At 45.2% G+C, this 26,211-nt stretch overlaps 2 protein-coding genes and 1 pseudogene across 6 annotated transcripts; 1 reads left to right on the forward strand and 2 right to left on the reverse strand.

Moving 5' to 3' along the window:
* Nucleotides 1–3,001: 3,001 nt before the first annotated feature.
* Nucleotides 3,002–4,420, reverse strand: LOC101777168 (expansin-A12). Its single transcript, XM_004985598.3, has 2 exons — nucleotides 4,085–4,420; nucleotides 3,002–3,978 (listed from the first exon to the last, which is right to left on the reverse strand). Exons 1-2 carry the CDS (start codon nucleotides 4,215–4,217, stop codon nucleotides 3,350–3,352), a joined length of 762 nt encoding a protein of 253 aa, XP_004985655.1. The 5' UTR covers nucleotides 4,218–4,420; the 3' UTR covers nucleotides 3,002–3,349.
* A 2,451-nt stretch (nucleotides 4,421–6,871) lies between these two features.
* Nucleotides 6,872–8,117, reverse strand: LOC101753272 (annotated as a pseudogene).
* Nucleotides 8,118–15,851: 7,734 nt separating this feature from the next.
* LOC101777578 (SWR1-complex protein 4) lies at nucleotides 15,852–22,558 on the forward strand. 5 transcript variants are annotated; one of them, XR_215987.4, is made up of 17 exons: nucleotides 15,852–16,134; nucleotides 16,210–16,305; nucleotides 16,952–17,017; nucleotides 17,108–17,167; nucleotides 17,268–17,324; nucleotides 18,124–18,253; nucleotides 18,809–18,876; nucleotides 18,974–19,066; nucleotides 19,143–19,190; nucleotides 19,493–19,636; nucleotides 20,572–20,682; nucleotides 20,762–20,857; nucleotides 21,092–21,163; nucleotides 21,576–21,630; nucleotides 21,735–21,769; nucleotides 22,010–22,149; nucleotides 22,231–22,543. XR_215987.4 is itself a non-coding variant. In XM_004985599.4 (16 exons), the coding sequence occupies exons 1-16, from the start codon at nucleotides 16,021–16,023 to the stop codon at nucleotides 22,085–22,087; spliced, it is 1,323 nt and encodes a 440-aa protein (XP_004985656.1). In that variant the 5' UTR covers nucleotides 15,852–16,020; the 3' UTR covers nucleotides 22,088–22,558. The 5 variants fall into 5 exon arrangements, 1 of the variants encoding a protein (XP_004985656.1); XR_215988.4 differs by having other exon boundaries at nucleotides 22,238–22,543; XR_215989.4 differs by having other exon boundaries at nucleotides 22,010–22,139.
* Nucleotides 22,559–26,211: the final 3,653 nt, after the last annotated feature.

Here is a 26,211-nt window from a genome sequence, read left to right on the forward strand (position 1 = left end):
AAGTAAACATGGTGGCAACTCGATCACATGAGCACGGCCGGCCACGCGAAGAATCTCAGTGCGTTGTCACACGGTCATGGCTAGAAGATGTAATTACCAAATTCACCATTTTTTACTTTTGCCCTTGTTTGGGTAATCAAATAAATCGATCAGGTTGTCCGCGAAAGTCGACTTCAGAGTTCAGACGATGGAATCCGATTGAACCCCGTCCTCGTCAACGTGGGCTTATTGGGCTGTCTGCAGAAACTCTGTGTCTGTCTGGTAATATCCAAGTGTCCGTCACTCAGCTCATAAGTGTCATGTTCATCAGCTGTTTAGGATTAAGCCCATACACTGATGGGCCACAAAATAATTCAACTGAGTTTGTTTGGCAAGAGATGTAGATAGAAACAAAAAACTCAAAAATGTAGGTCGCGAAATCCTTTTAAAAAGTAGGTTGCAATACCTTAAAAATTGTACTCGTTCCGTTTCTAAAACATTTGGACAAGCCAATTAGTTTATTTTGGCTTGCTTCAATGGATCACAAAATGTTTTTTGAAATAGTATGTGGTTTTCTTTTGACCAATGAATACGTTTCAGCCATTGGTTGTGACGTGTGACGGTGTGAGCAACGAAAATTTTGAAAAAAAAAACACCTTAACAATCTCAAATTGGGAAAATGAGCCGTGAAATCTATTACTCCCTCCAAGTTTAAATATGTAAAAATAAACTAATTAGTAAAACAAAGGGAGAAATAATATAAACAACACTCAATGGCTCACAAAATAGCACCGGGTAACTAACATAAAATGGGTGTATTACAAAAATATTAGATTGTGGTGAATGATGCAGCTGCATGGTAGACCGTGGATTCCTATAACTTGTAAACGTAATAGATGCTAATAAAAAACATCCAAATGGGAGTGGTGTTGAGGTCTATTCATCAGAGGGGATAGATGGGAGGGGGCTCAAGCCCCTTACCTACCGAGGAAGGGGGAGGAGGAAGGACGTAGCCCCTCTAGCTAAGCATCTAGAGGGGTTAGCCTGAGTTGAGATAGAGGTTCAGATTGGAACTGCTTCTGCCGCAGCTTTTCATCAAAAATAAGCTATCAACTGGCAAAATGAGAAATTCATGGAGATCTTTTTGAGCAAGTGCTTCCTTTGTAGGACTACGAGACTGCGTATCGAGTAAGTGGGGTGCATAAACTCTTCCCCGCCCGCACGGCCGCGCCTTCCACTCATCGTCTTCACGTGCTCGTGCCTTCCTCCATCGAATCAAAGCTCGCGCACTTAACACTGTCGCAGCCCTTGTTCCTATCAGGCTTTGCATCCAGCTCATCCACTCGAGCTCGCCCTCGTCGAATCAAGCGTGAATCGATGCGCCGCCGCAGCTGAATCAACGCGTTACCGTCGCCTTTTCTTTTCTCCTGAATCGACCTCTCCCTCACTCACTTTTCTCTCTCCTCCTTCCCACAGCAGCTAGCAGCAGCTCCAACGAGGGTCTTTGTGGTGGGCATGGTGCCTCCGGTGAGGGCTACGGGATGGGAGCAGTAGTAGAAACCAGGGTGCCAGCACCTGGCTTTTTAACAACTCAGCTTCTTCAACAAGTTGCTTCTGTGGCCAGCCGAGTAGAAGCTAACTTAAAAATAAGCTTAAGCTCTTCCAAACAGGGCCAAACAGGGCCATAGAGAGATTGAAGAGCTCTGTTCCATTGGACTATGTAATTACAAATACTTCACAAGGTAGACTTATGAGGAGACTTAGGTCTAGGTCATGTCAGCTAGCTCTTAACTAGTCCACGTCATCAATTGTCCTACTTGGAGGAGAGATTGAGAGGAGAGAGAAGAATAAGCTCTTGTTCAACAGATAGTCTTAATCACACTTTTATTCTTTGGTAGCTTAGTAGTATTTTATCTCCAATTATTTTCCTTTGTCTTGGGACCCACATTAGTTTTGAAAGTTGGATTGTTAGAGAAGTGAACTCTTATGCTAGCTATTAAATATTTTTTTGAAGGGTTATTTGATACATTAGCAATGACATGATAAATAAGACCTATTACTCCTTCCGTCCCAAATTACAATTCGTTTTGATTTTTTTAGATACATTACTTTTGTTATATATCTAGACGTGAGTATAATCTAGATGCATATCAAAAGTTATATACATGGAAAGGTCAAAACGAAGAGTAATTTTGGACGGAGGGAGTAACTGTTAGAGGAGGATACCTCGCTCATTAGCACTTTGGAGCGTTATCATTCCTATCATGGAAGCTAGGCCAGCCATATGGCAGATATATATGTCGTCCATGAGACTATGAACCGAAGCTGCGAGAGGGGAAAACGCCAGGAAACGAGTGCTGCGTTGGTTAATGCCACCCTTTATCGTCAAGGAACAGGGACGTACTCGCTTAGCATGCTCGTCTCCTCTGGATCCTGTAACTCAGTGGCACTTCAGAGATGATCATTTCTCTCCAAGCAACTAGCAGACCAAACCTGAGCTGGAACTGGCGCTGGGCATGCAGTGACACTCCTCACAAATTCGTGCATCTACGTGCCTGTGCCCTCAGCGCGCTCGCCTGCAAAGCATGGATGCAGCAGCATGCAGTTTGTAATACTAGCCGTCTAGCCCCACTCGAATTCAGTTCGGTCGTGGGCAAGGCTCGGCCAAAAACTGGCCCGCGACTCCTCAACTTGTAGGACTCCCTCAACTTGTAGGCATACCATTTAGATCATGGACGGCATATCCGCATATGTTTCAAAGTTCTGACTGTAGTCCTACTGTTAGTACAAGTCATCAGCAATTTCACCGAGTTCCGAAGCTTTGAAAGACGATAGAAATATGGTAATGCCTACACCAGCTGACCAGCTTCTAGCCAAAAGTCAAAACCAAGCATGCATGGCCGTTTCATCATTAGAAAAATGCACCAATATAATCTGCAACAGTACGCTCACATGCGCGGTTTGCTCCTTCCAAAGTAAGCTAAATAAGCGCCATTCTGGCACATCCAACGATAACCTCGTGTCCAAGCAAAGGCAGTCTCGCCACGAATCAACTCCTTTTTTTTTCTTTTTGGTTTTTCTCCAGCAACAATCATCCGTAAAGCAGTAGGCATGGCGGGCACTCGATCAGGCCGGCCGGAAACGGACTGACACGGCCGGAGACCCATGAACCCCACCTCTGCCACGCCAACCGCATTACGCATGGATGCGATCTACTAGACGCTAATCGAGCCACTAACATTTCCATCACAATGACGCTAAATAAGGCCTGCTTCTTTTTGGCAAGTTTCCAGATGCAAAAATGAAGGGAAAAACAGGGCGAGAGCCGGCGGCGGGCGGCATGCATGGCTCGCCGGCCGGATCGCCGCCGCTAGTAGAAATTCTGGCCGTTGGTGAAGGTCTGGCCGAACCGCCATCCGGACCCCGCGACCTCCCAGAACTCGATGGTCTGGCCGTTGGTGGCGGTGACACGGAAGGAGATGCTCTGGCCGTTGAGGTAGTTGTTGGCCTGCCAGTTGGCGCCCCAGTTCCTGGACATGGTGATCCACCCGGTCCGGGTGCCCCTGATCTGCACCGACTTGAGCGACCCCGGGCCGGCGACGTTGGTGATGAGGACCAGCTCGAAGTAGTTGTTGCCGTTGATGGTGAACCGCACCCCGCCGTTCCGGGAGCATGACACCCTCTGGTACATGACCGGGACGTACCCGCCGCGGTAGACGCCGATCTTCTCCCAGGCCGGCTGCGCCATGTCGAAGTGCTGCCGCGGCGGGTTGCACCAGCCGCCGTTGTTGCTGGCCTTGGACCAGTCCGGCGGGCACAGGTTGGTCGCCGTCACGGTCACCGTCACGCCCGGCCGGCACCACTGGCTGTTCTGCTGGTCGCACATCACCTGGTAGCACTCCCCGCACGCCGCCCCGTCGTTGAACAGCGACGAGCTCAGCGCCGCCGTGTTCGTCCCGTACCCCGTCGAGTAAAGGTTGCCGTACCCGCAAGCGCCACCTGTTAGTTAGATTGCAGCGAAGCATTCCCATCAGCTCACCAAGCGATTGACAGACACTGGAAGTGCACTGCATTGCAACCAAGACGAGGCAGCTTAGTCACTCACCCATTGTGCCGGAGGCGTCGGCGCCGCCGTAGAACGTCGCCGAGCCCCTGATCCATCCCGCCCGGGCCGTCGCGGCGAGGCTCGCGGCGACGACGGCGATCACCAGCAAGTGACACGAGACCTTGCGCGCCATGTCGATTGGCAATCTACCTAGGCCCTTGGGGCAGTCACAGACTCACAGGTGGGCAAGCTCGAGGCAATGTGTGGGAGGAACCGAGGAAGTAGTAGACCGGCCGGGGAGGTGGATGAGTGAGGAAGATGGCGGTGATCGCGGCGGTGCTTAAATAGGAATGCGGCGACGGGGGAGGCGGAGCTCACGCGCGCGGACCCCGGCGCGGACTCACATGCCGATGCATGCCGCACCCAGACGCTGCGCCGTGCGCCTTTAATGCCACGATTCCTCATCTCCTCCTCCTCCTCCCGTCCAAAAAGTCTCTCTGTTCCATTGGCAATTCGAAGAAAGATTCTTCTTCTCTGCAGCCTCTGCACAGCCGGCCGACTCCGCCATTTTTCTATGCCGGCCATGGCGTCCCTGCCACCCGATCGAAGGAGCTGATCATTTTCTGCGCACGCGATCTGGCCAATAAACGCGATAGAAGCCGGCTGGTGTGGTTACGGTACGTACGTACGAACTAATCAAACAATGATTAGGGAAGAAAAAGAAGGATCAGTTGCTAGTTGGAGAGGGCAGGCGGGAGCGTCACGTGAGCTCACGAGACTTGAGTGCCTGGAGCACATGGGATTACGGACCGACGATGAGCGAGGGTCCTCGGATCGAGGGAGGAGCCTCACTGCCCGCCCCAGTAATCACGACGGAGCCCTTGGATCGTGGCGGTTGACGCGCGCTCTCTCGATCTAATCTAACCTAACCAACCTGATAGAAAAAGAAACAGAATTCCTTGCTGCTTGACAGTTAGTGGCCGAGGCTAGGGAATTTAGCTGCGTAGGAGTAGGTTAGGTAGGTAACCGTAGTTTCAGGGAGTTTAGGTTGGTAAATTTAGCTTCGGAATAGGGTTCTCTAGAAGCCTGCTGTTGCTTTGTCAGGTCGATTGGCATCGACGAAAAGGAACTTACTTGCAAGTCAACTGTCACATCTTGGCTAAGGCCACCATTGGACTATTAGGGGCACATTGTTTTCAATTGTACCAGTACTACTTGATCTTTTGATTCATCAGCTGCTATATGACTTTGTTTATCTAATTAATATGATGGCCAAGGAGTAGTGGCCCTGCTAGATTTATGGTCAAACCTCTAGATTTGAATGAAGAAAAATATTTTCCTGCTTATTTTGGCTTCAAGGCGGTGTCACTTGGATGTAGATAAGCTGATACGGGCAGGTGGACAGTGTGACTATACTTGCACTTGTGCAGAGTGAACCCCTGTTGAGTACTCCAGCACTCAGCATGTCTCCTGTGTCCTTTTCACACTTGCACTGAAATGTTAAAACGCGTGACCCCTTTCCAGCCTCTGCACCCCTTTAGCTTTATTAGCAAAACTAACTTAAAATGTTGATTTTCATAGAAAAGTTTCAGTAACAAACAGATTCTCTGTAAAATGGCCGGTCACTTTTATGGACTATAATATTCAAACCATGGGAATTTCCAAGAAATGTTTATCTAGGACTCATATTTGACAATGTTCTGAAACCCCCTCTTAAGCGTCCCCACACCGTGAAGGGTTTATGCTACATGTATTCTCCTGTCCTCCATCAGGACAAAAATGTACCTGTGAATCGTACAATTCGAATACCAACTAAGTTTTGCGAAATTTTTCCTGGGTCATCAGAGCCATCGGATCCATCTGTGGCAGTTGAGAGATGCTGATGAGGCCATGCATGCTCTTTGTCGGTTAATGATAAGGGCTAGGGATTCTTTCACACTTGGCACGGCAGACTGCTTCGAGCCGCGCTCCGTGAGATCCCCGGATGCGGATGAAGCCACTTGGTCAAACCGGTTTGTTAATCGGTTAATCCGCCCATCTGCACCGTATGCTCGTTTCATTCATTAATCACGGCATGTGGTTACGGCAGTTTCTGTTGCTCCGCCCATCTGCAGTTCTGCACCACGAAAACTCAACTCCAAGTGTGATCAAACTCCTTTCGGTCACAAGTCAACTGTTGACATCAAGCTTCCTCTAAAAAAAATGCATCGACTTGCCATGTGCATCTGTGCCATGCATGTTGTACGTACCAGTACATCGTACGGTGTGTGTGTGCGTGCGCGCGCGTGTGTGTGTGTGTGCGTGTGTGTGTTTCACGTAGGGGTACTACTTGCAACTTCCTTGTAGGGAAAAAAAACCAAGTGATTAATGGTGTTGCAAAATTCAAATATTTTTGAGATAGCTCCACGCCCGAATTTTTACTTACACCAAATCAGCATAGAAATTACACATAAAAAATCACCATGACTCTAATGTGTTCGGTATAAAATGACTAACTAGAAATTTTGATGTTAATGGCCATTTTAACACTCAAACTTTGTTTCCTTTCTTCCATCCTTGCTAAGTAGGAAGAAAAGAGATGGCAAAATTCAAGTGTGGGGGCAAATAAAATGCCCGGACATGGTTTAGATATTCACATAATAATCTGCTCATGATTTGGTTGATATCACATAAAAATTCAGTGCTTGTTTGGTACTCTAATGGCTGCGTCCAACATTTTATTTGTTTGCTTTCTTCTTGTAGCGAAACTTGTGGCAAAGCTTTTGTCGTCCTTTGAGGGGAAAAAAATGGCGGCGGGCCTGTGATTGTTGCCACACCTTTTCCCTTGTTTAGCTAGGAGCAGCGGAATTATAGCGTTCCACAGTCGTAGTCAGCCATGGCGACTAGCGTCTTGGCCAGCAACGGCGACAGGAAGGTGTCCCTGAGGAACTTGACGACGACGTTGTTGCTCTGCTGGATGAACCCGACGACGTAGGCCGCCGTGATGAGCTGGATGCTCCGCCACCGCCTCGCCCAGGCACCGGGCCAGGACGACGCCGTCCTCGAGCGCGGCGCACCCGCCCTGCCCGAGCTCGGGCGTCATCGGGTGGAGCGCGTCCCCCACCACGCACACGCCGCCCCGGCTGATGCTGCCGCGGAGGAGCGCGAGCGGCGACCGGAACCGCAGCGGCGACGACACCACGTCGCTCATCTCGCTCCGCTCGATCGCGTCCAGCGCCGCTGCCGGGATCTTGGCCGCCCGCAGCTTGCCCAGCACGTGGCTCCGCATCTTGGCCACGCTCTCCTCGGCGTCCCCGTCTGCACGCGTGAAGCCGGACGGATCGATCAGCCGACGAACGTGCACGAGTCGTTGCAACTCGACACATGTCAGTCAGATAGGCAATGTTGAACAGGAGAGTGATGCGTACCGGCGGGGGAAGGGTACCAGGTGTAGTTCCAGTAGACGGAGGTGTCGGAGCAGGGCAGGACGCCGGAGCGGAAGCCCTGGCCGATGAACTGCAGGATCTCGGGGCCGAAGCAGTGGCCGGCCGGGTACTCGGCGAGGCCCCTGGTGGCGGAGCGCCCCGAGAGGATCGGCTTCGGAAGGCCCAGCCATTTCGCCACCACGGAGCTCACGCCGTCGCACCCGATCAGAACCTTTTAGCGAGCAGCAACAATACGACTCCCCACTCCATGGGATATTTGTATTTTTGACAACAAAAACAGTATTTTTGACAAAAAACAGGTGGCTTCGTAAAATTGACACCCCAAAGATTGCCTTTGCAAAATTGACATCCTTATTGTGAACATCTTGATTTTCTTGACATTTTGCATTATTTATTCATTTTACGTTTTCTTTTCCATTTGACAGATTAGTACAATGACCAAAATACTCTTTTGATACCTGAAACGCTCGGTTGGGACTGAATCGGTTGTTTTCTTCGTTGCGCTCATCTCGCGATGAGGCGCCGCCGCCCGCCCGTCTCGCGACGAGGTGCCGTCGCACGCCCGCCTGAAGACGACGCGCCGCCGCGAGGTAGCCTGGCGAGGTCGCGCCGCCGCATGCCCGCCTGAAGACGACGTGCCACCGGCCACCAAGACGCGCCTCCGCCATCTGCGCCCGCCACCCGATGCATCCGTCGGACTGCCGCTCACCGTCCGCATCCGCGGTCTCCTCTACGGCAAGAAGGAGGTGCGCGTTTTGTTCCTCCAATTAGCATGAACCCCTGTGCATGAGGGTCGATCGATCTAACTGGTCAATTTTGATCAAACTGCCGTTCTGCGAATGATCAAACTCCCAACTACCAATTCCGCTGCATGTGTTGATCGAAAACCTGGCCCCCTGAACTCAACAGGAACTTGAGGTTGCTTCTGCTGAAAAAGCAACGGGCATTGGTCTCCCAGGTACCGGAAGCATAAATTGTGGTGGCGCCATGTTGGGAGGATATGAAGGTGGAATTTGCGCACTTATCTTAGGCTTGGTAGCAGGATATTTGTATGCAGTATCAGAGTGGTTAGGATTGACCGTATCTTTTGTTTCTCCTTGATTTTTGCACTGCTGTTGAATTGGGGAAGATGGAATTTTGGAAAACACATTGCATGAATCCATGCACACCTGCACACCGTACCATATAAAATAAGTTATAAAAGGTTGTAAAGCAGCTGAGAGATGGTTGGCTGAGGTACTGACTTTGCTAGTTGGAGGAACAGAATTTAGCATCGGTGTCTCATGCAATTTAGGAACATGAACATTCTCATATTTTTCAATTAACTCAGCCCCTCCACCAGTAACCAAATCATCTGTTGCTTCTTGCTTTTGCTACTATCATTGTGATTATGTTACTACTATCATTGTGAATATAGTAATTGTGATTATGTTATTACTATCATTGTTTTAGGGATCAAACCGAGACGATCCAGGCCGGTGGAATGGAACCTGATCTAACGGGGAGCAATACTGATCCTCCATTGTTTTTGGCGGAGGCTACTTCGTCTATCCCACAAGTCGATCGGGATAACTTAAAGATAATAGAGACACATGATGAGGAAGGAAGAATTGAACCAATGAGTGAGGATCAGCTATATGTGATCTTGAGCTTGAGGGATGAGGATGAGAGGAGAAAGGTGGTTGAACCAAATGGTTGTACAATGCGTGAGCAGGGAGATGATAATACCGAAGGTGCTACCATTCCTATTAGTGATGCCATAGCAGACGAGGTAGTAATTACATATGACCACCCAAAAATGGATCTTGGCACTATGTACCCATCAATGGATGAATTTAGGTTGGCTGTGAGGCAATTTGCCATTAATGAGGAGTTTGAGCTCGGCACAGAGAAGTCATCAAAGGAAAGGTTTAGAGGGTTCTGCAAGTTTAGTGAAGAATGCCCTTGGAGGATTGTTGGCAGAACGCAAGCTGATGAAAAAACAATAAAGGTGAATATTATTAAGTAACCAACCGTAATTGTCTTGATTTATATGTGTATCACACTCACTATTTTGTCTTGATTTGTCTACAGGTGACACTTTTAGTTGATCAACATGATTGTATTTCAAGCAGTAGGGTGAAGACCATAACATCATCTCAGAAGTGGGTAGCTAGCAAAGCTATGAGTATCATTCAAAATTTACCAAATATTGGAGCTATAGAATTGTAGAAAAAATTGCAGGACGAATACTCTACCACAATTTCATATGACACAGTCTGGAGGGGGAAAGAAAAAGCTCTCATAGAGGGTTATGGTAAATGAGAAGAGAGTTTTGAGATGCTATATAGATGGAAGGCTAAGGTACTGAAGAGGTCACCTGGAAGTGTTGTAGAGATTGAAGTACTGAAAATAGATGGCATAGTGTACTTTCATCGGTTTTTTCTGTGCACTTAAACCATGCATTGATGGTTTTTTAGAAGGATGTAGGTCATATCTGGGTATAGATTCTACTGCACTAAATGGAAGATGGAATGGCCATTTAGCCTTAGCTACAACAGTTGATGGTCATAATTGGATGTATCCACTTGCTTATGGGTTCATTGCTTCTGAGATAGAAGATAATTGGACTTGGTTTATGAATCAGCTTAAGAATGCAATTGGAAATCCTCCACTTCTTGCAGTGTGCACATATGCTTGCAAAGGCTTAGAGAATGCAGTGAAGAAGGTGTTTCCCAATGCTGAACAAAGGGAATGCTTTTTTCATCTTATGCAGAATTTTGTGAAAAGGTTACATAGGTTTGGCCAGATGTATCCTGCAGCAAGACCTTATATATAACATCTGTAAAATTTACTAACTCAAATCATCCGCTAAAATTCGTTTTCAAAATCTTATGACCGTTGAGCTCCCAAAAATCCTTTTCTTCCTGGTGATTTCGCCGTCGCGGCACCCAACGCCGACAACCATTATTTTCATCCTCCGCAAATTCCACCGCATGCCCGACCGTTTTTCGCATTTTTCACCGACTCTCACTTTCTTTTTCTCTTTTCCTTTTACCTTCTCCTTTTTCTCTTTTCTTTTTCTTCTTTCTCTTTCTTCTTCTTTCTTCCTCCTCCTTTCTTCTTCTTTCTTCCTCCTCCTTTCTTCCTGGCTGGTCACGCACGGTAGCACCAGCCCCTGGCCCCCCTGCCACCCTTGTGCTTCTTGCCGCGCGAGCCTAGCCCTGCCCCGCCCCGCCCCGCCATCCATGCGGAGCTCCACCTCGCCATGCCACCACCCTGTGTTGGCCAAGAATCCCAGCCGTCATTAACGCCGCTCGCCTGTGCGCCATCGTCGTCTTCCTCGGCCGTCGGTTATAAAAGGGGGCCAAGCCCCGGTCGTTCCTCCACACCCACAAGCTCACCGCCCTCTCTTTGCTCCCTCCCGCACCAAGACGCCGCCGCCCCTCTCTTGCATGATGCCGCTAAGCTGCCCGGTGCCGCCTCCCTATCCACCGCCGGCGCCCCCTCTCCCGTTGCCACCCGCCCAAGGTGAGGGCTCAAACGGGCTCCTCACACCCTCCTCCGCCTCCCCCGCAGCTCGACCTCGCCGCCGCTGAGCTTGGCTGGCCAGCCCTCCTACCGGTTTCACAACAACCTCCCTGTACCGAGCCAAGAAAGAAGAAAGGGGAAAATCCCCTCCAATTTTGATCTAACCACCTGCTTTCCCTATTTCACAAATCAGCCCTCCCACCTCTCTCAGAAGTTCTCTTGCGGATCAGCCCTTAGGCCTGTTTTAACCCCTAAACACATCGTTATCTCGTCATTTCATGCGCCAAACTTCCTCCAATTAATCCAAAATTCGACCACATCATCCTCTACTATATTCCCGCCAAGTCATCTTCAAGTTCCATGAAAATACTCATTCCTCCTAATTTCTGTTCACGTTCTCTATTCGAGCTCAAGGGGTAAAGCGTTATTTTTCTTTTATTTATTGTGTGCCCGATTGTGTGTGCCGTAGATCATGGAGTGCTCAAGGAGGAGCTTGATGACCAGTACCGTGAGCTGGAGCCCGAAGACCAGCACCGCGAGCAAGAACTCCCGGAAGGATTTGAGGACAGGAAGTCCAATCTCACCCTTTGATGCATATTTATCCCAGTTTTTCAAACACCACCTATTGCCTGTTTTATAAAATTGCATATTGTTTTACTGCTGAAATATGGTTGTATAGCCACCCCTTGATTGTTATGATTATTCCTTGATATCCTATAACTACCTCTAAATATGATGTGCTCTGTTTGGATGATAGTTACTGCTAGAATGCTTAGGCCATTGTTACTTATTACAATTCAACCATGACTACAAATACTTTTTATCAAAGAATAAAGGTGTGAGTGTTTTAAATGAGAAAAATAGGTTTTCGGGAAATAAAGGAAAGAAAATGCTTAGATAAGATGGATGGGTATTTCTTGTGTGAAATGCCAAGTTGGGCTCGTACCTTTGTGGTTGAGCAGGTTGGGAGAAATCCATCTTGTCATGGTTAAGGACCGAATTGATGTCTCATCTTGTCTAACCAAATTTATCGTGCAACTACTCGACCGTTGTATGCGGCAACCGCTTAGCATAAATCCCTCTAGCTAGTCTGTTAGTCATCAGGAGAGCTAGTGAGCAACGGGAGACCATGGAGAAGGAGTAAGATCTTTGTGACTTAGGTCCTAATTAAGACCTCGTCGGTAGGTCATTAACCCCTTGGTTGCTTCCGTGTTGGCTAGTCAGGCTTAGCTAAGGTGGGTAATGACTTTGATAGAATCTGCACCGACACCAATGTGATCATGCTGTGGTACCCTACTTGTGCTCTGCAGAGTTAAAACCTATCCGGTTAGCCGTGTCCATGGCATTGGACGAGTTATGGCTTGGTCACATAACTAGTGCTTGGAGATGAGTGATTTTCATGGCGTGTGTTGGATTTTTGGAAGTGTCCGGTAGTTGTGCTATGAGCTACTGCGGACGGGGAGTCCGGAAGCATTAAAACTTGGATCCTTTGTGTAGGATCAACCCCACTTAATGATTCGGTTACTAAAATAGATACTTTACGAAAACCCTCTTGAAAATGAACCCTTGCATATGTTAAAAATATAGCTTTATTGCAAATAAATCTTAGCCTTATCATTGATATATCCTGTGCATACTATTGATTGTATCCCCCTCCGTGGATGGGGTTGGACTTGTTGAGTACTGTTGTACTCACCCTTATTTTGTTGCTTCAGAGGAAGACCCGGACTTCGTCGCCGAGAATTTCGAGTAGGAGGTCGCTTCCGCACCCACGCTGCTTGTGGTGTTGGCCTTTGCAGAATGCTTCCGCTGCCGTGCAGTCCCGAGTACTGTCTCTTGACAGTAGCCTGGCTCGCTGCTGTTGTTTATTTACATATTGTTTCGGCGTGGTTTTCGCGCCCACTCCCTCAGGAGTTGTATGGTTTATGAACCATCTGTTGAATAAATGTGTTATCAGCCTCCTGGGACTGATATTTGTACCATATTTAGTCTCTGCTTATGTGGGGATGTTTCATTATAGGGAAGAAGTGTTCATAGAACATATGAAATCAATTTTTAAAGAATCAAATGCTATATGGCTCTGGTTAAAAGAGTACCATAATCTCAAGTGGATGAGGTGTGCCTTCAATCCAGAAATCAAGTTTGTGACTATGTCACTAACAATGTAGCAGAGGTTTTCAATAACTGGATCCGAGACATTAAGGATTTACCTGTTGCTGAACTAGCCGACAAGGTGAGAGAGATGATCATGGGTTTGTGGAGGAAGAGGAGAAGGATTGGAGAAAGACTGCTAGTTGGAAGGATATACCAAGCATTATGGTTCAGCTGAGGGTAAATACTAGAGGTTTGGGGCACTTCAAAGTTGTGGAATCTGCTAATTGGAGTGCAGAAGTTCGGGACAATAGAAATAATTGCGAAAGGCATATTGTGAAGCTTAATCAGAAGACATGTACTTGTCTTGAGTGGCAACACACTGGTAAGTCGTGTGAGCATATTTTGGCCTTTGTCACAAAAGAGTAGACCTTGAATAGTTTGTGCATGAGTACTATTCAGTGGACAGATTCAAGGCAGCTTATAGGAGAGAGATTGAGCCAATGATAGGCAAATCACAATGGCCACAAGTACAACTCCCATTTATTGTGGGTGCACCACTTGCTAAGAGAAATGTTGGAAGACAGAAAAAATTGAGGATCAAAGGATGTCTCGAGGGTGGCTACAAGAAGAAAGGTGCCAATGAAGACAACATTGCTCCCATCAATACTAAGGGGAAGAAAATGATAAGAGGGGAAGAAAATGATAAGAGGGCCAATGACTTGCCTTAAGTGTGGTTTAACGGGTCATAGGCAAGCTAGTTACAAATGTCCACTTAATAGAACCAGAAAAGGCAAGTGCTACTTTTTCATAAAAGCTTAAACTATTGCCTTGAGCCATAAATTATTATTTTTATTTAATTGCAGGAAGAGAAAGATTAGGAAGAACAATATAAGAGCTAGGCCAGATGAACCTAGCACACCACAAAGACCAACTAGAGAACAAATACTACAGGACAGTCCAGGCATTATAAGTAGAAGGTAATTAGCAATGACACATATATCTGTGTTCATGAATGTACAAATAACAATGAAAAATATTTATCTAACTATGAAACACTTATATATGCAGTCGTCTTGCCTTCTTGCTGGGTGAGGGCAGCTCTTCACATGCCACCACCACTACTCCACAAAGGATGCCTACTGCAGCTCCACCAAAAAAGATGACTCCCAAGAGACAGTTACAAATCAGATGAACTCCCAGGAGAATTTTTTTTCTCAGTTTATCTTAGTTTTCCTGAGTTTTGTAAACACACTTTAGTGAGATTGTAGTACTTCGGTAATGGAAATTCTTTGAGTGGACCATCATACGGCAACATTTGATGCTTTCCCTCTACAACACAGTTGTATGTTATGTTTCATGATCATAATCCTATGCTACATCAGTTATATGTTCTGTTTAATGGTGACTGTTGTGAGGCCTCCTGTTCTTTAGAGTTGGTATAATGCCATCCATTGCACATCATTAGATCACTACATGTTCTGTTTCATTTTTTTTTGCAATAAGGGAAGTTTTTATCAACTCAAGTTACTCAATACATCAAATTGATACAGTGATCTTGAAGCCATTGGGTTGAAGGAGGCAAGGAGCTAGCTAGCCCAGTCCGTTGTTTCAGTAGTTCTCTTCTTCAGGAGCAGATCGGAAGGTAGCTTAGCAAATGTCACTCATCAGGTACTCAGGTAGATCGGAAGGTAGCTTAGCAAATGTCACTCATCAGGTACTCAGGTAGAGTACCAAAGAAAATTGGTATCTCACAAAAACAACACATCAACTCAGAATAAATTTAGACAGATACCACAAGAAGAAATCAATCTTCTGAATGCATTCATTATTAGGGAACGCTTCCATTCTCCACTGGAAAGAGAATTTGGTAGATCTTACATAAAGCTGACACTAGAGCTCAACGACTAGCTCATTAGAAATACATTAACACAAACTCACACGCGCCATGAATCCACACAAATTCCTTTCTAACAGGAGAAGGAATCACTACTCGCAGAGAGACGAAGTCGATAGCTAGCGGCAGTCCGGCAGATGCGATCGGCGGCGGGCGCAGATGGTGGAGGCGCGTCTTGGCGATTGGCGTCGTCGTCGTCCTGGCGATTGGAACGGCGGGCGGGTGGCGGCGCGACCTCGCCAGGCTCCCTCGCGGTGGCGCGATCTCGCAAGGCGGGCATGCGGCGGCGCCTCGTCGCGAGACGGGCGGGCGGCGGCACCTCGTCGCGAGATGGGCGAAACGAAGAAAACTACGGATTTACTCCCAACCGAGCGTTTCAGGTATCAAAAGGTAATTTTGGTCATTGTACTACTCTGTCAAATGGAAAAGAAAAGGTAAAGTGAATAAATAATGCAAAATGTCAAGAAAATCAATTATTATGTCAATTGTGCGAAGGCAATGTTTTGACTGTCAATTTTACGAAGCCACTGTTTGGGTGTAAAAAAAACAAATTACACCCACTCGATCCGTCTCCCTGCGCCGCACCCCAAATCCGTCTCCAGGCTCCTGCGCCGCCCCCTCGCCGCGAGCGCCGCCGGCGCCCCCCGCCGGCCGTCCTCGCCGCGAGCGTCCCACGCCGGTCGCCCTCGCCGCGCCCCGCCGGCCGCCCGAGCCCCTCGCCGCCCGCGCCGGCCGCCCACGCCCCTCGCCCCTGAGAGCCGCCCCCTCCCTCTCTCCCCGCGCCGCCCCCTCCCTCTCCCTCGGTTCCTCTCTCCGCCCGCGGCCCGTCCGCCCCCGCCCCCTCCCTCTCCGCCCGTCCGCCGCCCCCTCCCCGCACCGCCCCCTCCCTCTCCGCCCGTCCGCCGCTCCCTCCCCGCGCCGCACGTCCGCCGCCCCCTGGGCCGCGCGCGCCGGCCGCGCCCCTCGCCCGCCCCGCCCCGTTGCCATCCCTACCCCTCCAATGTCGCAGTAGGGGTGACCAAAACCCTAACCCTAACTTCCTCCACCGACGCCCTGCTCGTGAGGCCGTAAACATGGACGCGAAGGACATCCTCGGGCTCCCGAAGACCCCCTTCTCGACCTCCCAGGAGAAGAAGTCGCGGCCGCCCAAGGAGCCGCAGCGCAAGCCCGATGGCGTCTCGCGCGAGGTACCGCTTTTCTCCACCCTCCGCTTCGTAGTCGCTGCTGCGTGCCTGCTGTGCTGACGACTCTCGGTGATCTAGGTCTATGCGCTCACAGGAGGGGTAGGAATGGCCCCGCTCATGCCGACCATCGAAGCATCACACTTGAAGAGGCGACCTGCTGCGGAGAAGGAGAAGGTGAGCTAACACAATTCTTCTCATGCCTGTTGGAAATTTTAAATTGAGTAACTTCTGAACTGTGCTGACCGTTTAGCTATTCTAAAACTACACACATTTCGAAAATTGGCATGAAGAGCACATTGCTTATGTGATTGAACTTAGGAAATTGAAATGCTGAACAGTTCATGTACGGATACTGTTTGAATTGCCGATAGAACTAGCTTTACTTTAGCAGATTAAATTTCCTCATGTGCATAGCATCAAACGAATACTATTTGCGTGTAAGAAAAAAGAGAAGAGTACTGTTTGTCATGTTGTTTTGTGCTGTGAACTAAATATTTTAGCACATGTTAATATGTAATCTGTTTTTTCTTTGAATGAAGCGTTGACTACAACTAAATATCATAGCTTGTAATCAGCAAGAACTGCAGTTAGAGTTGAGCTTGCCTATTCATTCACGGTGTGTTTGGTGAAGATTTTTTCATTAGTTTTACCACATACTTGTGAAATGTTACATTTGTTATCCCCTAGCAAAGTAGTTCAATTTGCAGTGGATCTCTCATAGAATGCAGAAGATGACTAGTCTTATCTGTTTCTTTGACACTACTGGAGCTAGGGTACTGTTGTAGGTGATCTGACAAGGCCATTTTAACATCCTATGCAGGTAGCATGGCAGTGGTTACCTTTCACGTCCTCTGCGCGAAGTGACAACCTTCAACTCTATCACTGGGTCTGCATCTCATGCTCTACTAATATATTATAGATTGAAAAATAACACGAATTATATAATAGCTGTACTTCAATCAATTTGATTTTTCAGGTTAGAGTTGTTAATGGTGTCCCACCAACTGGTGACTATCAGTTTGCAAAATACAACAAGGTAACACCTATATGATGTTAGGTACACCATTGAGCAACAAGCCATCCCTTTTCAAGCTCTGGGGCTTATTCTGTTTTTTATTTATCATTTCTTTTTGCAGAAAGTGGATGTTCTCAAATACACGGATGAGGAGTACGAGAAGTATTTAATTGATCCTGTAGGTACTAGTTACTACAAAAGTTTGGAAATTTAGCATCCAATTTGTTTCTGTGAGACTGTTATTTTTTACTTTTTCTTGTGCTATCCAGAGTTAAAATCCAGGAAAGTGCCAATCTAGCCTTTTGCAAATGTTAATGTTATGTGTTCCGGAACTACAGTATACTAGCACTGAATTATTGTAGCCCTCTTTCCCATATCAACAACTTTTACATACTGATATTCTAAATTTTATGTTTGATGTAACCATAATGCTGATTTTACCAAGCTACTACATTTGTCTTTGTTAGCACATTATGCTATTTGTTAACTTGTATTTCATATTTAGGAGTGGCCCTACCCCTGTTGATCTTGTAGAGGTAACACCCTTCCTTGTGAAAATCTTTTAGGGTATTTGAATTCGTAAATAAATGTTTTCATATTCTGATTTTGGAACATCATGGCCATGTATTTAAACATGCATACCATTTAATACCAAAACTTAAAAACAGAAAAGAAGTTTTGCAGTGGTAGAACCTCTTTGCTGAAGGCCTCTCGGTTTAACCATTAACCATTATGTTGGAATTTTTGAAATTTTCAGACATATTTTCACCTTGCTGTATATGTTATTGTTCAGCAATTTGTCTACTTAAAAAAAGAATTTCTAGAATAGATCTAACGGACTGAATGTCTGATTTGGGTTAGTGGTCATTTTGGATGTTCATAAACCTATTGATTGTTAGAGTGTTGAATTTTCAGAATGCTGTTCTGTTCTGCTCGTTCTGAAGTTCTAAAATATGCATTTGGTGTGCTTATTTCAGGCTTGGAGCAGGGAGGAAACTGATCAGCTATTTGAATTATGTGAACGGTTTGACCTTCGTTTCATAGTAATAGCAGATAGGTTTCCAACTACTCGCAGTGTGGAAGATCTGAAGAGCCGTTATTATTCTGGTAATTTAATCTTGATATCTCAGTAGTCAGATGCAATCTGCTCTGTGAAATATTCCCATTTTTAGCCTTCTATGTTTATATACGCATTAGACCGAAGGCTGTTTGTCCTGATTTATGTTGAAAGCAATTATATATGCATTTATGTGCTCAGGAGCCAACATTGGTGATGTAGTTTTCGTTATTCTATCTGTCATTCAATGTACAAGTGAGGAAGATTTAGTCATCGGAGTACTCATGTTCAGTAACTTTTTAATCACGTGAGGAAGATTTTTGCACACCATCTTGTATCATTTATCTTCTAAACCACCCTCTTATAACTTCTTTTTTCCTTCTGTTAAATCGATGACCAAAATTTATAAGCATGCCACTGCATTTGTTCTGTTCCACACTTGATAGTACATGCCTTTCTTTGTATTATTTAATGCTACCAGATGTTTGGTGGCCTCATGGCTTATTATTCACCTATTAAATCAATTGCTAATGATAAGCATATGTGCAGATTCTAGTTGTTTTTCACCCCTTCATTTATCTTTGTAGTCATTTTTTTTTTTGCAGTTTCTCGGTCTCTTCTAATTCATAGGGCTCGGTCATTTGATGATGTTTCTGGGAATCCCCTTGTGAAGGTAGTGCTTAATTTCTTCCCCACCTAAAATTAACTACCTCATTGTTGTGATAAATTTGTTTTGTACTGACATATATGTTTATTGCATTTGTTCTCAGGATAGCTATGATGCTGCTCATGAGACTGAGAGGAAGCGTGCATTATCAGCACTTCTCTCCCAAACTAAACAGCAAGAACGAAAGGATGCTGAGGTGAGAAAGTAGTCGACTTTTGCAGTCTATCATTTGCCATTGTTGTGTATCTGACTGCCATGTGTTACTTTTTCAGACTTTGGCAGAAGCAAAACGCATTATGGAATCTCGTGCTGCTAGCAAAGTGAGTGGTCAATGCATGCAATTCTATATGTCCTATAAAAAAAGTAATCTTAAACAATAAGCTTCTAATGGTAATCCGTATGGTATTTTTGGGACAAAAGTATTTCTATTTGTTTTTGTGAAGCAACTAAATGGCAGATCATCAAGATTTTCATTGGTTGTTCAATTAAATAGCACCTTTTCCATTTGGGCATTTCAGGTTTATGCCGATGTGCAGGCACAATACTTTTATTTCAATCGTTGTTAATTTCAAGAGATAAATGGGGCTCTCTGCTTGATACCTAATTGTTTTCTACTTTGTAGAATCTGGATGAAGCTGGAATGCCTTCGAGCTCTGATAATGCTATGGTTCCTGTTGATGGTGTATCTCCCTTGAGCGGCACTCATCCACCGTTAACACATCCAAATACAGCTGCGAACAGCTCCATACCTAATTCACTACGAACAGTAATTCTGGAACTATTTCAGATTAAGTCTTAGAGTTGATTAGTTGTCATTTCATTTTGTTGTGCTCCTCTAAGTGACACCACTCCTAAATTCAGCTCATCATAGTTGATGCATCTGTGCGACCACCATTCAGTAACTTCTGAAGGATAATAGATCAGCATACATTCCAGATTCAGTTTATGCATTTTCAATGTTAGTTCCTGCATTCTAGATCTGATGTATCACCTTGATTTTTTATGATAGTATTCTCTCAGGGCACTTACGGTAGTGAGGTTGCATGAATATATTATCCCATCAAAACAGTGAATTCGGATAAGTGCCATGTGGGGGCTCAGATATCAACCTCACAACCAGTGGCATTTTTGAAAAATGCATACTTCACAGTTCACACTGGCATTTTTGAAATTGCCTACTTCACAGTGGCATTTATTCATGTTTCCGTTAAAAGTTCTGCTGTCGTGTTGAAAGGCACATATTAGATATATTTCAACCTGCCATATTTGTAAATTCGTTTTTTCCTGCATTCCATGGCTCTATGGCACAGTATGCTCATGATAATCAGGTAGAAAACGAATGCATTTGCATGCTAGAACTGTATTATTGTTCTAGTAGTGTTGAGCAGTGCAGTTCTTAACCATTCCACTTGCATTCTCATAGACTTAGCGGTCTATGTTTCCTTTCAAATGTGAAATATTACATAAATATATCCTATTTATCTTTTAAAATGAATATTACAGTGAGTTTCATCCATTCTGTTGAAGATGGCTGCTCTTAGTGTTACACACAGCAGAAACAGACCTAGTATAAACATGCCACTAGTGACCACTGGTCATATGATTGTATTAACTGCAGTGTCTAATGAACCATACAAAGATTGATACGTCTATTTTTATAAATTTTTTAGATGCATTTGACTTGTATGCTTTCATTTTCAGCTTCGAGTGTATTTGAGAACCCATGCGCTTGACCAAATGGTCCAAGCAGCAAGTGCTTCAGCTGGACTTAGAGTTATCAAAAGGGTTGATCAGACACTACAAGATCTAGGGGTTTGTCCTATACTTTATGCACACCTGATTAAGTCGTGTACAACATAAAATGTATTTGAGCAACTGTCTTTTTCTGTAGGTGAATTTGAAGCCAAAAGTTCCAACAAAAGCAGTTTGTGTAGAACATCTTGAATTGCGAAATGAGATACTCACATTGCTTAACTTACAGAAGCAGGTACTTATTTTTAAGACTGTTAGGTTATTTAGTAATTAGCAATTTGCATCTGCTTTTAATCTATTTTGGTTGCAAAATTGTTGACTCTCAATTTATGATCGTCCTTCTGGAAGGGCCTGTTGAATTACACAGTAAAAAAAGAGAAGAAAACTGAAGCGCCTGTTAAAAATGTTTATTTGTGTTAAGAACGTTCTCTTTAGCTAACTGTTCTCTTTTTGTATTTTATGTTAATAGCTGCAAAATAAAGAGGCAGAAGTTTCAGCTAACCGAGAAAGTTCCTTCACGGAGGCACCAAGCACACCTAAGGTAACATATGAATCACCCACTTTTTTCCTCTTTTTTTGGGCGTCGATCTGTGGCGATAATGTGAAGTCTTAAACCACGGGGATTATGTATGTTGGAATGCAAATAGGCTTCCTCTTGCTGCAATCTGTTGCAGAGTTAGATGGCTGTAACTAGTTCCTTAATAGAAGCTATGATATGAAGAGCTTAGTGAAGTCTTAACAGGAGCGTGCGAAATGTTGATAACGTATACTAACTCATGGCACTTCAAATTCAAATATCCGGTGCAACCATCTAAAAAAAGAAGGAAAGAATGTCTCGTGCAAAGTGAACCCCCCCACCCCCGCTGTAATAGTTACGTTCGATAGCCAGTGCCCTTTCAAGTATCAATGTCTTTTTTGCTTTCTACTTAGCAATTATTTGTATTTATCTGCAGCGTTCTAATAGAGATATTGATCGGACCTTCATCCCTGATACAATTGGGTTTTCAGGTAGTTAAAAAGCAGACACTTTGGTTTTACTTTGCTCCTCTTCAATATGAGAGCTTGTGCTTCTTTATTAATATTTCACATGATCCTGCTTCATGTGACCTCAGGTGAAAGAGCAGGCAAACGGGATCACAAACGGAAGGTTTGTTGTTTCTTTCCTTTATTACTGCTATTGAATTTTGCTTTGTTTTTTTTGGTATATGCATGTCTTTAATTGATGCATCCTTACTGTTTCTACAATTTCTACTTTTAGATTACAGACGAATAGGCGATTTAGTGGAAATCTAGTATCATCTTCTACATATAGCCATATAAGTTTGATTCATCTTACATCCATCTCAAAATATATTTTGTTTAATTCAAAAAATATATATTTTACCAGACCACTGGAAGATTTATAGACGCGCCTCCGTCGCCAACCCAGTCCAAGAGGCCTAGGAAGTTGAAGGGATCTGACTGATAATGCTGTTCAATTAGCGTGGGCAGAAACATTTCTTTAGTCAAACAACGCAGTAATGACATGTAAACTCAGTTTTTTCTGTTATTTAATTCCCATTTCAGCGCTGAAGATTGAATTTTGCAATATTTTTGAATCATGCATAGCTTTCAGGCTTACATCTAGAGATGAACTAGAACAAAACAGCGCACTTCCTGCTTTGGTGGAAGTCAGTTCCGATGGTCTGTCTTGCAGGAATCTGATTTCGTCACTTAAAGATAGATGTGCTTGCCCTGTCTGTAATGCGCATCATCTGGGCGGACCTGGAACCAGATGATACATGGTCGTTGTGATGTTCGGTTCGGTTTTGTATTTGTAATGTATGCCATGTATGTAGAGGTAACTGAGATCAAAATCATACATGTTCAACTGATTTCTGAGTTGATCTTGGCGTCGGTGCTGTTAGCGTATGTTGCTCTAGTTTGGCAAGACTCACATATATGGGGCCCATAAACCTGTCATTTCGTTTTTGCTCCTGCTCAATAAACAGCAGCCATCGGTTAGACGCTGAAGCTGATGTTAACCTCGACGTCCACCGCATCCCGTCTCTGTCGTTTGATCCCTCGCAATCACATGCCTGGCTGCAAGCCGCCAGCTCCTGGATTGTGATCTGAGGCCTTGCTAGCAACGAGCGTGTCTGCTTCAGTTCGGACGAAATGACAATAATTTCATGAAATCCAACTTGTTCATAGTAGAGGAAATATGCCACCAGCTTCATATATGCTACTGAACTGCCCACTGCTAGACGACTTTATACGGACAAAATCGCATTCAGACACGGAGACGCCTAACAAGCTCCCAACAAGCCTAGAATACTTCATATGCAGGCAATCACACTCAACGTGTCGCCTGTGGGAACCTGAGGAACTACAGAAAAAATGGTCAAGAAAAAACTAAACCTTGGATACTGATATGCCACGAGTCTCTTGATGTAAGAATTTTTTCTTGTTTTCCCTCTAATCGAAAATGCATGCACCTACGTCCTAGAAAAAAAATCTTGATATGTTATTGTGCCATAGAGACAATATTGCACGGTTCTACAGTCAACACACTATAAACTCCCGAAATATTCTGTGGGCAAAGCAGATCCGTATACATGTTATTCCATTGCACAAATATCACATGAATAAAACAACGAGACAATTCTCTTTGACAAAAAAAATACTAGTTCTTTTATTGGCCTCCCTATTTGATACAGAGTTCAACTTTCGTTCCTTATATGATACTCTGTTGGATTTTTCATCAGGCAACCGTTAAATATCCTGTGAAAAGACGATTTTGGTCCTGTGGCCCCTCCACCCTTCTCCCTCCTTTGTTCCGCACCGCACGGGCTCGTCCGCACTATTTCTTACAAATTTACAGTAGTTGCCATGTCCTAGCTAGCTGGTGCAGCTGATATTGCTCTCCTCGCTGCCACTACTACCGTTCGCGTTGTTGTCACTATAATTGTTATCCTTCGCCCGCCACGCGGACGCCGAGAAGAGCGGCCGCCCGTGCCACCCCCAGCGTCACGCACCCGTCGGCCTCCTCCATGCGGTGGCCCTCCCTAGAGAAGAGCCCCACCAACATCCTCGCCTACCACATCGCGTTGGCCCCCCAGTGGCACGCCGGCCAGCCCAGCGCGCCCCAGCCTATCCCGCCACCGCCGCAGTGGCTTGTGCTGCTCCCTGCACTCCGTGCCTTCGCCGCACACGATGTCGCAGATCTCCCGCTCCAGGTACGCCTCGGCCACGGCGTCGCTCGCCGCGTCTAGAGACTCGAACACCGCAGAGTAGTAGAAGAGCACCTCCATGAACCGCGAACACCCTGGGGCGCATGGACGACACGCAATCGAGGACGACGTCGATGGGCACCCGTGCTTCGTCGGTAGACGCAGACGGGTCGGCGATGAGGCGGTGGAGCTGGAGCACGGAGTTGATGGCTACGGCCTCACCCTGTGACACTTGCAGCATCTAGGGGTAGACCTCATTGAGGCGGTTGGCGGCCATGCTGCAGAAGGAGAAGTGGACACGCACTTTAACAACCAGGTGTTAAAAAGCTCAAGAATGGCTATTAAGGAGTTAATGATAAAATTTGGATGCTAAGAAGGTGTTATGGCCAAAGTCAACTTTAGGTCAAAAATGTGACCAAAAATGCAAATTTAAGATTCCAAACTGAAGAAATGTGACAAATATGTGAAGCTGAGCCTATATTTGGAACTTAAGCGAAGCAAATTGGAGATAATATTCCAGTCAGAAGCATCAAAATTCAGAGATCAAATTGGTGAATTAAAGTTACTGTTGCATATCTGAAATTTTTCAGTTTAAAAACAGTGACAGACATCCAGCTTAAAAATTTATTTCTGAAAGGTTTTTCATCTAAACCGTGTGATGTTTTGGACCACAATTGGACTTGGGCTATTAAAGTGTAATTTGGAATTGTTTTTGTTAAGAGAAGTCAAAAGTTTCAAATTTTAAACAAGACTCAAAGTTTGCAAGTTGGACTGTTTTCAGCGAGTTAAATCTGAAACTAGTGTGGAGTATACCACTTTGGAATTCAGTTGTCGAGAATTTCTGAAAAAATTTGGATCTCAAGTGAACTATGATGTGCATAAACCTTTTGATTATGTTGATGGACAGGGAAAAGAAGAATTTCAATTTTATTTGGAAGTTCAAAGATTGGAAGTGCACACAGTTCAGACTTAACTGTCGAACTGAATGGCAAAAGCAATTGAGTCTGAAAAACAGTAAGGAATGACCAACTTTGGGCTTGAATTCGGAGAGATTTCATATTAATAAATTGGATCTTTTTGTAGCCTAATTATTATTGGATGTTTAGAGAACAATTTTAAACAGTTATTGTACAGGGAAAAATAGGAATTCAAATTTTTCTCAAAGCTCAAAGTGTGAATGTTTCACTATCAACGTGCCTGACGAAACTGAATGGCAAAGGCCATTCAGTTCGAAGAACAGTAAGGTGTAGTAAAAACTTGGGCTTGAATTTTTGGAAGATTTGGTATATAATCGTTGGGCTCTAAGCTGCAAAATGGAATCCCTAATAAGTGATTTGCATTTGTCAGTAGCTTTTGGACAAGGAATAATGGTTTAAGTATTTCAATTGGAAACTAAGGTTGAAATGTGCACTGTCACCATAACTGACGAAACTGAATGGAATATGGCAGATTTTGGCTCGAATTTCTGGAAGAATTTGTATCTACAAGTTGGACCTTAACATGCAAAATGGAACCTCTGTTATATGGTTAACAAGTTACAGAAGTTGTTGGGCAAGTTAAGCCGAGTTTAAATAGTTGAATTTGAATTCAAAGATTGAGCCATGAACTATTAATCACCTGACGAAACTGAATGGCAGTGGCTGTTTCAGTTCCAAGAACAGTGAGAAATGATCAACTTGGCTCATAAATTTTGGGAGATTCTATACGTATAAGTTGGTTTTTAGCATGCAAAATGGGATCTATAATACATAATAAACAATCGACAGTAGGTCTTGGACAAGAAAATGTTGGTTTGAATAATTAAATTGGAGCTCAAAGATTGAAAACGGCACTGTTTCAACATGGGATGTTAACTGACGAGCAGGTTCAGAGAAAGCTCGAGTTTTCGCCCAGGTTCAGAGTTTCTGATCTCCAAATCCTTTGATCATTGGAACAAAAGTGCTATCTATAACTTGGAGCTGTTTATACCATCTTCAACTTTGGTTATAGACTCATGGCGTGTTGAAACTTGGTTTGGACGAATTTCGTTGAAAAAGGGGCTGGTTGTCTGTTCTTTGAAGTTGCCTGTTACTGCCGTTGCTCCAGCAGTCCGTCTGCCTGCTTGCCGACGGCGCCACCCCTTTGCTTCGCTTGACCGCCACGCAACTGCTGCCTCGCCACCGGAGCTCCCTAAGTGTCGCGCTCAAGCTCGTCACAACCGCCTCCACCCATCCATAAGTAGCAAGCCACCGCCGCCGTCCTTTTCTTTTCCCCATCCACAAGAACCAAGACGAGCCGTGTTTCAGTCGCCAGTGAAATCCATCCCCGTTCGGTCTCTGCCCGTCGTTTCCCTCCGCCAGCACCGCTGCCTGGCAGTCCTCGACCCATTCCTCCCGTC

The sequence above is a fragment of the Setaria italica genome, chromosome IX (genome assembly GCF_000263155.2).
Source record: "Setaria italica strain Yugu1 chromosome IX, Setaria_italica_v2.0, whole genome shotgun sequence".
NCBI lineage: Eukaryota > Viridiplantae > Streptophyta > Magnoliopsida > Poales > Poaceae > Setaria > Setaria italica.

Coding starts and splice junctions, on each gene's coding strand:
- LOC101777168 (XM_004985598.3), bottom strand. CDS start 4,217: ATGGCGCGCAAGGTCTCGTGTCACTTGCTGGTGATCGCCGTCGTCGCC. Junction 3,979..4,084: donor CGACGCCTCCGGCACAATGG/GTGAGTGACTAA, acceptor TCTAACTAACAG/GTGGCGCTTGCGGGTACGGC.
- LOC101777578 (XM_004985599.4), top strand. CDS start 16,021: ATGGACGCGAAGGACATCCTCGGGCTCCCGAAGACCCCCTTCTCGACC. Junction 18,254..18,808: donor GAAGAGCCGTTATTATTCTG/GTAATTTAATCT, acceptor TTTTTTTTGCAG/TTTCTCGGTCTCTTCTAATT. Junction 20,683..20,761: donor AGACACTACAAGATCTAGGG/GTTTGTCCTATA, acceptor CTTTTTCTGTAG/GTGAATTTGAAGCCAAAAGT.